Source organism: Callorhinus ursinus, unplaced genomic scaffold (assembly GCF_003265705.2).
Source record: "Callorhinus ursinus isolate GAN/ISIS: 27379988/994484 unplaced genomic scaffold, GSC_fseal_2.0 scaffold13, whole genome shotgun sequence".
NCBI classification, from domain to species: Eukaryota; Metazoa; Chordata; class Mammalia; order Carnivora; family Otariidae; genus Callorhinus; species Callorhinus ursinus.
The window spans coordinates 21,283,097-21,296,239 of NW_027397075.1; the positions used below are offsets into that span (position 1 = coordinate 21,283,097).

Sequence of the window (13,143 nt, forward strand, 5' to 3'; positions counted from 1 at the left end):
CCGCTGGCGGGCCCGCTCCGGCTCAGGCACCTCCCCTCGGCGGCGGACACGTGGGGAAAGGCGGGGCCTGAGCGGGGAGGGGGGCGGGCGCCAGGCGCCCCGGGGGCGGGGCCGGCCCGGCGCGGGGGCTGAGCCCGCCTGCGCTCTGGCTCCGCGCGGCCGCACCTCGGGACCTAAAATGGCGCCTCTCCACGCTGGAGGAGTGGAGTCCCAGAAAGACTACAGTTCCCGGCTTGCAGTGAGGACTCCCCGGTTCGCCGCTCGAAGCGCAGAGGCCGAGTCTCCACGACTACGGCTCCCAGCATGCCGCGGGGGCCCCGTTCTTTACAGCACCAGGCCTCCCCGGGAGACTACAGCTCCCAGCATGCAGTGCTTGGGATCCGCGCCGGTCCTCTGCGGTCCGCCCTTGGCGGCAGGTGAAGTCCTCTACCTTCAACCCTTCTTTGTCGGTGCTGCTACTGTTAGTTTTTGTCGCGTTGAGCCCGTTGAAGCCAGCGGAATGTGGCAAAAGACCATAATGATGACCCTGTTTTCCAAAACCTTCCTTGCTTTTTTTTTTTTTTTGCACGTGGAGCTGTGGGGAAACCGAGGAAGGCAGGTAGCTGTGGGGGGAGGGGCACAACATGCATCCAGTTAGTACTCAATATAAAATCTTAGGTTTTATGAGACAATCTTGTCGACATGGGAGGAGTGTGCAGTACTCACAGATTAGCATAACCCTAGGACACAGTGGTTGCTTTTCCATTTATTCAACAAATATTTGTCGTGTGCCTGCCGTATGCCCCGCAAAGTTGCAGGCCCTGGGGAATACCGTAAACAAGAGGAGGAAGGACAAATATGGGTGATATGTGCTTTGCAGGGAATCAAAATAGGATGAAGTGATTGACAGTAATCTTAGATTAGCTGCAGCTGGAAGGTCTTGGTGACGAGGTTTGGTTTAAACTGAGATTTGAATGGCAAATATCCGTCTGGGCAAATATCCTATCAAAAGGGAACAGCAAAGCTAACATTCAGGCAATTAGGAAGCTCTTACGCAGCACATGCCAAAAGGTGGCTTGGATATTGGGAGAAGTGGGGAACCCTGAGAAAATTCTATTTGTAGTATTTTGCAAGTGGAGCCTATGGGAACTTGCTAATGGGTTGGTGTTGAGTTTGTTAGGGAGAAACGGTAATTTCTAGATTTTTGGCTTAGGAGATTCTTTGGGTGGTAGCGCCGTTTGTTAGGGAGAAACGGTAATTTCTAGATTTTTGGCTTAGGAGATTCTTTGGGTGGTAGTGCCATTTATAAGATGGGAGACTTGGGAAGTACAGTTGAGAGGAGGGAGACCAAGAGTTGTGGTTTCGTCATGTTCCGTTAGAAATGCCCTGTAGACATCTATGATACCAGGTAGACATTGGGATAAACTGGAGTTGTGGCCATTATAAATAGACTCTTAAGCCTTGGGACTGATTGGATGACCTAGGAGAGAATGTGCAGCTAAAAAAAGAAAGGGACCAAAGGCAAAGCTCTAGGATCTTTTCATTTAGAGGTCAAAGGAACCAGAGAGGCAGGATAACGTGAAGCCCAGGAGCCGCAAGACTATCAGATTCAGCAATAAGGAGGTTACCGCCAATCCTGACATGAACAGTCTTGGGAGGAGTGGGGTCCAATGGATAGCTGCAATGATGTGAGGAGTGAATGTAAAGTGAAGAAATGGAGACCGTAGGCAAGTTGGGATAATAGTGGCATAGGGCTATGTGGTCAATGGAGAACATTTGAAAGATGAGAGATCCCAAGGTAGAGTTGTATGTAAAGAGAGAGAAATTGATGATGTAGGGGACGGAGATTTCTCAAGGCAAGGTAAGAAGAGGAAGCGATCTAGGGCACAAGTGGCAGGGTTGGCCTTTAGTATGAGGGATGCTTCATCCGTAGTGACAGCATATAAGGCAGATGCAGGTGCATAGGGGTGGCACAGAAGGTGAAGGCAGGTTAGAAATTTGAGGGTGGGGGACTGAAGATGTTCTCTCCTGATTTGCTTTGATTTTTCTCAACGAATAAGAGGCAAGATGATCACTGGAGAGCAAGAGAGGCAAGGCGGGGGATATAGGAAATTTGAAGAGAGAGAGGTAGAATAGGGGAAAACAAATATACTAGGGAAATAGGATTCACTTGCCAGACAGTGTTGAGTGGCGGTAGGGGCTGTGTGCATGATTGTTATTTGACTGTCCTCAGGCATGCTGTGGACGAATTTCTAAAATTAATTTTTGGCGTACCCTGCTGCTTTGCTTCCCTTCCCTTCCCCTTCCCTCTGTGGCCTTCCTGTCCACCTAACCCTGTTGAACAAACTAGAGGTGTGGGGGAAGGGCACTCTCCGTTAACACGTCACTTAGTCCTGGCTGCACTACTGAGGGCACACGCCGCTGGTTCACTTCACCTCTGACCTTGTACACTCGCTTTGCCCTTTGTGATCTCATCTGCTCTCAGCCGTCACTATCACACGCATGCTGAAAAGTCTGATGGCCCCATGCCCACACCCCTGTCTCTCCAGAGCACGAGGCCAGTATGACCTGTAGCCTATAGGACTTCTCCACAAAAAGTATTAGTTTCCTATCTGCTGTTACAAATGATCACCAGCTTAGTGGTTTAAAATGACATAACACAAATTTCTTAGAGTCCTAGGGGTTAGAAGTCCAAAATGGTTCTCTCTGGGCTAAAATCAAGGACTGTGTTCCTCCTGGAGGCTCTAGGGAGAGAATCTGCTTCCTTTCTCAGCTTCTAGAGGCTGCTCTCATTCCTTGGCTCATGGCCACATTGCCCAGACCTTTATCACATCTTCTCTGACTCTCCTGCCCTTCCCTTTTCACTTAGAAGGACCCTTGTGATTACATCGGCCCACCTGAATAATGCAGGATAATGTCATCTCAAGATCCTTAGTTAATCACATCTGCAACGTCTTTTTTCCGATGCGAGGTAATATATTTGCAGGTTCTGGAGAATTCAATGAGGACATCTCTGGAGAGCTATTATTCTACCTACCACACAGGATGTCCCATGATCAGACACAAAAGAGAATTCACTGTCTGATGATGGAATGACTTGTAGTGCTCATGTAATTTAGGTATTGATCCACCAATAACTGAAATTATCCCTCATTCATTCACTGAGTAAGTATTAAAGGAATACCTTTTACGTGTCAGCCCCTGTGTATCACTCGTACATTGTGATAAATCAGACAAGACTGCTGCCCTCATGAAACTTGCAAACCAGTGGAGGACATTAAACAAATGTATATATTCATTAATTTATCATTTAAATTGAAGGAGACAAGCAGTAGTCAAGCGTAACAGGGAGACTTTTTTGGGGTAGTTGTCAGGAGTTACTCCAGTAATATTAAAGAAAATAGAAATAGAAATTTTAATATAAACAAAAGAAATGTAATATAAATATTAACACAGAAAATCTAATATAAGGAACATTTCCTATAAAATGTAATTTAAATGTAAATTGGGCATTGGAGGCCTACAAAGACAGAAAGGGAGCACTGAAGTGTCAGAGAGGGCGGTCGGCACTAGAAGCAGCTGTCCTCCCCAGGCCTTGGGGAACGAAGAGGTTGGAATTCAAAGAGTTTTAAAGCTTGGAGGAGAGTCCTGTTGAGCTGTCGTTCGTGTCTCTAAAGGGGCACGATGATGTTGGTCCTGGAAGGGTTTTACGAGTTTGAGTTGGAAATCGAACAGTGCTGCTGAAGCCCACTGTCCCGCTGGGGTGAATAAACGTGGCTAAGTTCACACAGACAGGAAAGGTGGCGACGGGAAGCCCTTCCTCCTCCTGCTGGCCAGGGCCCCTTCGGCCCGTGGTGCCAGAGAAGCCGACCCGAGTTCCAGCCTCCGCAGCCGGAAAGGCAGGTTTGAAACTGGTGGGAGCCTTGATACAACCTCCCACAAACGATTCCTTGGGCAACCTGGAGGGAGACCTGTTTCCAAAGCATTATAGAGGAAAATAGATATTCACACAGCTGCATAAGCTGTGTTGTGGAGAGGAACTGAGTCCAGCTGTGCCTGATGTACTGTTGTGTACCAAATTACCCCAAACATAGCAGCTTCAAGCAAAACATCTTACAGTTTCTAGGTCAGGAGTCTGAGAGCATCGGATTCACGTTTAGGTGAGTATTTCTGGTTTCACTTGGGGTTCCAGTCATCTGAAGGCTTGACTGGGGCTGGAGGCTCTGCTTCCAAGCTCGCTTGTGTAGCTGAAGCGGGAGGTTTCGGTTGGTCACCACATGGGTCACTCATCACCTGGTGGCTGCTGCTCTCAGAGTGATCCAGAGTGGGAAAGTGACCAAGAAGGAAAACTGCGGTGTCTTATAACCTAATCTTGGAAGTGACCCATATTCACACAGACCAACTCTGGAGCAATGTGGGAAGACGACTACACAGGATGTGAATACTAGGAAGCAAAGATCGCCAGGGGGCCATCTTGACTGCTCTGGCTGGAGAAGTAATCCAGGGTTAAAAGGCGCAAAGGCGGATTCTACAGTTCATCTTGAAACAGTCCATTTTCCACTTCAGAGTTGCCAACGGAGGAGGAAATGCCATTGGAAATTTCAGAGGATACTTGAATTTTTTTGTCTTAGATGTCTTTACTGATGACGTAGCTTTTTAAGCCATTGATAATTGAACCAGCTTATGGATGTGACAGGGAAAGTGACTGATCTTTGATCAGTCTTAGATGATCACTTTATGCAAGACATTTAATTGTTCCTGGCTACGTGGTAAAAGTTCAACATAGCCCACCTGTCAATGCTGTGCTTCCCACATCTCCAGAATTATATTGGCACTAAGATAGAGCTCATCCTTGTTGAAATTTGGGTAATCAGCTGCCCCAGTGGCTGTTTTGTTCTTAATTGGTACAATAGGACCTGGGTCCCACAACAGCATCACGTCCCAGGCGCAGTGACCAGACTAGACATGGACTTGGCTTGCCACTTTGGTGACCTGTATGAGGATGTGTCCTTGGAAATTTTGTAAGATGGGTAGATAATGGAATATTGTTTTCCATGTGAATGTGAACTGTTTCTGATCTTTTCTCATGGGACAGACAAGAATGCATTTGCCAGGTCAGTAGTTGCACACTGGGTGCCCAAGCTCCAGTTAACCCGCCCTAGCACAGACACCACATCTAGCATACCAGCTGTAACTGGTGCTCCTACTTGGTTAACTCTGCAGGAGTCTACAGTCATTCTCCAGGATCCTTTCCTCCTCTGCATGGGCCAGCTTGGTCATTAAGTAAAGACAGGACAGAGACCACCAACCCTCCATCTATTAGGTCCTTAATGGTGGCACTGATCTCAGCTACCCCCCTGGAAAATGGTAATGATTTTCTAACGTGGCTAGGTGTGTGTGTAGGGGACGGTTTTAAAGGTTTCCATTTGGCCTTCCCCACCCTGATCATTCCTACTCCACAGACCGGGAGTCCAATGTAGGCTTTACTCCAACTGCCACATATATCAATTCCAGTTTTGCACTTGAGGACAGGGGAAAGTACCTCTGGGTGATTGTGAGCCACTGTGGCCCTTCAAGGTCCCCAACTGTGAAGGGGGCTTGTGGATACTTTGGATCTCTGGGTATCAGTGTCAACTCAGACTTGTGTCTAAAGGTCCTCAAAATGTCTAGTTGTTCCCGTTTCACCAGTAGGGTCACCTGAGTAAGTGGCCATAGGTCTCAGGGGGTAATTGTCATAGTATAGACTTGCCACGGTGTTGCAGGGTCATTCCTCCTAGGGAACTGGCAGGTTCTAGATCTGGTAATCTACTCAGGTCTGGGGACTAGAGCAAGGGACTGTGACTTTTTATTGGAACAATTGCTCTTAGCTGCCACCTCCATTTTTTCTCCTTTAATAGATGTAATCAAGAGCCTCGTTGGCTGTCTGACAGTTTTGCCACTAACGCGGCATATTCTCTTGACCACAATTCCCTGCAGATCAAGTCCCCTTGACCACTCCTTGACTGTCATCATGGTAATTGTGGTCTCCTAGCTTCTGGAAATAAAGTACCATCACCAAGCCTCTCTTACTTTGAGGCCTCATCCTCCCATGAGTGTTAATAAACCCTGTCTGTGACTGCCTCACTTGCCCTCATCCTTGGCTGTAGTGGCCACCACCACTGGGCATTCCCCTGATGCTGGTGGTCCTCCCATCAGATTGTCCTTGATGAATAGTGTGCCTCATGTAATGCATCCATTCCAGCGCGTCACCTCCCTGAGCCTTTTTATTCCTTCCTCACCCAACTGCCAGGACACTCAGGCTTTTCTACCTGCTGAGAGTTGGCTGCCATTTTTTTCCAGGTTTCTAGGAGCCAGAAGTAAGTTTGCCCTATCCCTTACGGTCCTTGTTAGGGGTGTTAGTTAAATCCCATATCCTGAGAAAGTGCCTCCAAGTCAACAAAAACTTGCTTATCCAGTTTTAAAGAACTCTTGGAATCCAATCTCAGGTGTACTGCTACGGCTCTGTGGGTACATGCAGGTTCGTTTTTGTACTTCTTCCCTCCCTTATCAGGCCCAGCATGTCACCAGCTAGGTTAAGCTGGGATTTAACCCATGACAGCAGGTAGGGGGCACATATTCTTTCATGAGGGAGTGGCTTCTGCAGCATCTTCCAGCCCAGCAGAAGTGGTAGCTCTTACTAGAGACGGATGGGCAATGTCTGCGTGCCCCGAGGGTGGGCGTGGGGAGGAGTGGCTGTGGAGAGACAGCATTTTCAGAGGCATCCATCCAGACGACCCTCTCCCAGTTTTCAGGATCCTGGGTTTATCCTACTAGCACCTTGACCTCTGTGTAACAGATCTGCCTTGGTTGAGGGTTCAAACATCTCTAGAGCCCTGGGATTGAAGGTCTTCAATCGTGTCTGTCCTGCTGCTGGTGATGATGATCTCTTTATATAAACTACCACTAAGGTACTGTGGTTCTCAGATTTAGCCTTCAACTGCTAGGGCTCTGTCTCTCACCAACCTTCTGCAGGTTGTCAAGTGAGGATGTGGAGAAAAGGGACCCCTTGTGCACTATTGGCGGGAATGCAAATTTGTTCAGCCACTGTGGAAAACAGTATGGAGGTTCCTCAAAAAATTAAAAATAAAACTGTCCTATGATCCAGCAATTCCATTCTGGGTCTATAGCCAAAGGAAATGAAAACAGGATTTTGAAGAAATATATGCACTCCCATGTTTATTGAAACATAGTTTACAATAGCCAAGATATGGAAACAACTTAAGTGTCAAGGGATGAATGGATAAAGATGTGGTACACGCGTGCGCGCGCGCACACACACACACACACACACACATACACAATGGAATATTATTCAACCATGAGAAAGGAGATCCTACTATTTGCAACAACATGCATGGAGCTCGAGGCTATCATGCTAAGTGAAATAAGCCAGACAGAGAAAGACAAATACTGTATGATCTCACTTATATGTGGAATCCTAAGAAGCCAAACTCATAAAAACAGAGAGTAGAATGGGAGTTACCAGAGGCAGAGGGCTGGGAGAATGGGGCAGGTGGTAGTAGATAAAGAAGCCTGGAGAGCTATTGCACAGCATCTCCATTATAGTCAACAATACCACATTATGGACCTCACAGTTGCTGAGAGATTAGATCTTAATTGTTGCCATCACAAAAAAGTGGGATGATAATTATGTGACATGATTGAGGTGTTAACTAATGCCACAATGGTAATCATATTACAACATATAAATGTATCAAATCAACACATTGTACATCTTAAACTTACACAACGATACAATGTTATATGTCAACTATATTTAAGTTTAAAAAATACATAATTTAGGGTGCCTGGGTGGCTCAGTCAATGAAGCGGCTCAGGTCATGATCCCAGGGTCCTGGGATGGAGCGGGCATCGGGCTCCTTGCTCAGTGGGGAGTCTGCTTCTCCTTCTCCCTCTGCCCCCCGCCCCTGCTTGTGCATGTGCTCGTTCTCTCTCAAATATTAAAAAAACCCCACATAACTTAGCAGTAACCAGCAGACTTTGTTGTCTTTGTCAGCCCATGTTTTTCAAACACTTGCTCCATTCATTGCACCTGCTAGCACTTCCCTCCACCAGGACATTTCCCCAGGTCACTACCAATGAAAACTTTAGCAACTGAACCACTAGCTCAAGCCAGAAACTACTCGGGCCCCTCATACCCTCCAGGATGGTGCTGTCTCTGTTTGCGGAGTGCTGGATCCGTCTCAAATGCCCTCTGACCACCTGTTTTCTCAGACCACTCGTGTCACCACTGTGTTACTCCAGGTCCTCTGAGAAACAGTCACCAATATGGGATTAAATATGCAGTGATTTTATTAGAGGAAGTACTCAAATGAAATAGGAAGTTGTGGAAGGTTGGGAGAATCATCGGAGGGGGGTGAGAGACAGAGATTGGATGGAGTTGTCCCACATGGCCATGCCATAGCCATGCAATAGCCATGCAATATACAAAAGTTTGGGAAGAGTCCTTGAGGCAGGCGGGGCAGGAGTCCCAGTCTCCCCAGGATCTGGTCTGCTTAAATCACCCCACTGCACTCAGGCACCGGAGGGGGGCAGCGTGGGGGTGTGTGTGGCCTTGGTGCAAATGTGATGGTGGGTGTCAGAGCGCAGCTGCCCTGCGCCCTGGGTCAACTGCACTCGCAGCAGGAGGCGTGTGAGGAGCACTCTCAAGGTTGCCACAAACCGCTAATCTTCCTGCCACCCCACCTACATCGGAACCCCGGAACTCTGGCTTCCCTCCTGCAACAGTGAGGGAGATGTTCCATTCTTAGTTTCTTAGCTGTCTGGATCTTAGCTGTCTTGCCTACTCAAGGATTTTGACCCAACAGGTACCCTCTTTCTCTCCTGGATCATCAATTCCCCCCAGCTACTGGATTATTCCTATCAGTATTTAATAACCTCTTCCCAGCCCCCTCTCTGCCTCCAGTTGGCCTCCATTTCTTTGCTCCCTGTCACAGGAGGAAAGGAACTCCCTGAAAGAGTTGTCTCCACTTGCTGTCTGCACTTCTTCATTTCCCATTCTTTTGTTCACAATGAAAAGAGTTTTATTTTTTTATGAATAAAAATAGTATAAGTTCGGGTGCCTGGGTGGCTCAGTTGGTAAGTGTCTGCCTTCAGCTCAGGTCATGATCCTGGGGTCCTGAGATTGAGCCCCGTGTGGGGCTCCCTGCTCAGCGGGGAGGAGAGTCTGCTTCTCCCTCTGCCTGAAGCTCCCCCTGCTTGTGCTCTCTCTCTCTCTCTCTCTCTCTCTCTCGTGCTCTCTAATAAATAAAATCTTTCAAAAACTAGTTTAAGTTCAATGTGGCGGGAAACAATAGCAAGAAAGCAAGTATCACCTGAAATTACATCATGTTCTTTTATTTTTATTTATTTTTAATTTTTTTAAGATTTTATTATTTATTAGAGAGAGGGATAGAACACAAGCAGGGGGAACAGCAGAGAGAGAGGGAGAAGCAGGCTCCCTGCTGAGCAGGGGCCCCGATGTGGGGCTCGATCCCAGGACCCCGGGATCATGACCTGAGCCGAAGGCAGATGGCTCAACCGACTGAGCCACCCAGGCGCCCCACATCATGTTCCTTTAAAGATTTTATTTATTTATTTGACACAGAGGGAGAAAGAGTGAGAGAATGCACAAGCAGGGGGATCAGCAGGCAGAGGGAGAGGGAGAAGCAGGCTTCCCACCGAGCAGGGAGCCCGATGTGGGGCTCGATTCCAGGACCCTGGGATCACGACCTGAGCCAAAGGCAGATGCTTAAAGACTGAGCCACCCAGGCGCCCCTGGAATTACATCATTTTAAGTTGGGTGACTATGGCCCTTTCGTTTGTCTTTGTGCAGACACCTGGTTCTACAATTAGGAGCAAGTTTCACATGTTGTTCCTCTTGTTTCCCTCTTCACAGTTTTAAGGGTTTGGTTTATAACTTCCCCTCTGCATCTCTTGGTCTATCCCCACTCCCCGTCCCACGGTGACACACGCGTGCACATGCACACCATGTTAACAAAATGATATGTATCTTTCCATACGTTTCTTCACGCTCTCATACACCGAGCTTTTCTTTCGTTTATATGACAAGATCGTCCTGTAACTACTTCTCTGCAGCTTGGTCTTCTCATTTAACAAAACCGTGTGGAAAATCTTTTAGATCAACTAGTACAGATTGATCTGTGCAGTCAATGTACAATCATTTGTTCAACTATTCACCTATTGAAAGGCACTTTTTTGGTAGTTTTGTCATGACAACCAATGATACAGCACATATCCTCCCTGTCCCATCTCATCCCATAAATAGATTCCTAAGAGTGGAATTTCTGGGTCCCAGAGCATGTTTATTTTTAATAGATCTTACTGGATTGCTTTCCAAAAAAGCTGAAATAATTCGCTTTTCCTTCTGAAGTGCAAGAGAATTTCCTTCCTGGGGCGCCCGGGTGGCTCAGTCGGTTGAGAATCTGACTCTTGGTTTGGGCTCAGGTCACAGTCGCAGGGTCATGGGATCAGCCCCACGTTGGGCTCCATGCTCAGCGCAGAGTCCGCTTGGGATTCTTTCTCTCTCCCTTCCCCTCTGCCCCTTCCCCCACTCGCACGCTATCTCAAATAAATAAATGTTTTTAAAAAAGAGAATTTCCTTCCCATCCCTGACCCTCGTTACTTCCCAAAGTATTACCCGTCTGCGTTTGTGCCCTCAGGTGAGGAGTGCAAACCTCACTGCAACTTTGGTTTGTATCTTTCTGACTGTTGGTGAGCTCCAGAATCCTCGGTGGGTAAGCACCTGATTTGGAGCCAGTGTGCCTGAGTGTGAATTCCAACTCCATCTCTTATCACTCTGTGACCTTACAAAAATTATTTACCCTTTTTGTACCAGTTTCCTCATCTCTATATTGGGACAATAATACTCCCACCTCACAGAGTTGTTGAAGAGGGTTAGGTAAATTATTAGAACAATTCCTGGCACATAGTAAACACTAAAAAATAGTTGTTTTAAATATGTTTATTGGCTATTTGGGTATGGTCCTATGTAAAATGACTATATTCTTTGCTCTCATTTCTATTGGGCGGTTTTGCTTTTTTTTCTATCAACTATTTTTATCAGATTTTGTCTTATCTCCCTCAATAAAGATTTTAAAGATTTTTTCATGTATGTCTAAAACCTTTTATGTTAAATTTAATTATATATAATTAGTCATTACAATGAATAGATTACTTTTTATTTTTTCTATTGCTGTTATAGAACATTATAGAGAATAGGTATTTCATTTATTTATTATTTATTTGATAGAGAGAGAGCATATGAGCTGGGGGGAGGGGCAGAGGGAGAGGGAGAAGTAGACTTCCCGCTGAGCAGGGAGTCCATTTGGCTTGATCCCAGGATCCTGAGATCATTACCTGAGTGGAAGGCAAACACCTAGAAAAGGTATTAATTTTTAAATATTTATCTCATATTGAGCTATCAAGTTATCTTAATCTAGTAATTCTTGTTACTAATTTTAGGTTTTCTAGGCATATTATGTTATTATTGAAAAAGAGGATTTTTATCTCCTTTCCCCCAGTATTTACAACGGTCATTTCATTTTATTTTCCTCTTGTAATGTCAGAACTTTCAAAAGAGTGTTGAATAGCAGGTATCCCCGTCTTGTTCTTGATTTCAGTAAGATAAATTCTAATTATGGACAACAGCTTTGATCTGTGCCCATGGAGTTCCATCTTGCTCTTCTGTTTTTTGCGATCTTCTATTCTTGATGTTTGTGCTATAGATTTCAAACTTGTTTAGCTAGGCTCCACAATCACATAAGCCGGTTCTTTTAAATAAATCTCTTTACACACACACACACACACACACACACCACACATCTCACAAGTTCTGCTTCTCTATTGAACTCTGTTACAAATACTAATTGTTTGAAAGCTGTGGTAACATTTAGATAAATTAAGCCTATGTTGAACATGAAAATCATATTTTAAAACTTCAAAGCTTAGAGCATCAGCTTCTCATTTTCAGTATAATAAGTTGTACATTTCATGTGTGAATCTACCACTGGAAGAACTTCTGAAATACATTTAAGACAGATTTTTTAGGACACATTAAGCCTTTTATACATAAATTAACTACAGCTATGTAAGATTTCATATGAAAAGTTTCATGCAAAATAACATTTGAGGGGCGCCTGCGTGGCTCATTCAGTGATTATGCAGGGAACATAATGCAACTCTTGATTTCGGCTCAGGGCACGAACAGGTCGTGAGATTTAGCCCCGAGTTAGGCTCCACTCTCCGTTAGGCTCTGCGCTCAGCGAGGAGTCGGCTTCCTCCCTTCCTTCTCCCTTTGCCCCTCCCCCATGCTAAAAAAAATTTGACATATTTATACACTTACAAAAATTTACTTTCATTCTTAAGAATGATTTTAATAGGCAAATTTTGTTTTCTTTTATTTTAATTTTTAAAAAAGCCATGTAAGAGTATATAGAATACCTTAAGGTAAGGGCAAATACCTTAAAATTAATTTTATAACACACAATAGATCTGAGAATATTTTTCTTGGGTAATTTAAGAACATTTTTAGAGCTTGAATTTGTTGATACATACTATGTGCTTATCCTTAATATTTCTTGGTCACACACACACTTGTAAGTATATATATACACTCTCTACGTATATATACCTCAATACTAAACAAACTTTTGTTTTTCCTAATTATTCTTTTGTTTTCTATCATATCTGTTAATTGGTTCATAAAGATATTGTTTATAAATCCTCATATAATGGAAATAGCTCAAAACTAGAATACTGAAGAACAGTAGCATCAGGACAAATAGGAAGGCAGCAACCAGGTAGCCACTTGGACTGAAATAAGAAGAAAAAGTCATTAGAAGTCATCATTCACTTTCGTCGTTAATTTATTTAGTCAAACAATGTTTGAATGACTAATTCCTATGCCACTGACAGAAAACAAAGATTAATAAGACATCTTATCTACCCTCAGGATGTTTGCCTCTTAGTGTTAGAGGTTGACTAGGGAAGAGAATAGACAGTGTGATCAATAGAATGAGAAAAAGAAATATAAAATTCATGGGGGCCAGACATACAAGAAGGCCTTCCAGTGGAGGGGACCTTTGAATTGAGTAGCGGAGTTAG

The 13,143-nt window shown here is 45.1% G+C and overlaps 1 protein-coding gene across 1 annotated transcript in view; it reads right to left on the reverse strand.

Annotated features, from left to right (window-relative positions):
- Positions 1–12,407: 12,407 nt before the first annotated feature.
- Positions 12,408–13,143, reverse strand: part of CATSPERE (catsper channel auxiliary subunit epsilon) — a 163,190-nt gene continuing 162,454 nt past the window's right edge. The window contains exon 22 of the mRNA XM_025878056.2: positions 12,408–12,852. Coding sequence (XP_025733841.1) covers positions 12,699–12,852 — 154 coding nt within the window. The 3' untranslated portion in view covers positions 12,408–12,698. The remainder of the gene's footprint in view (positions 12,853–13,143) is intronic.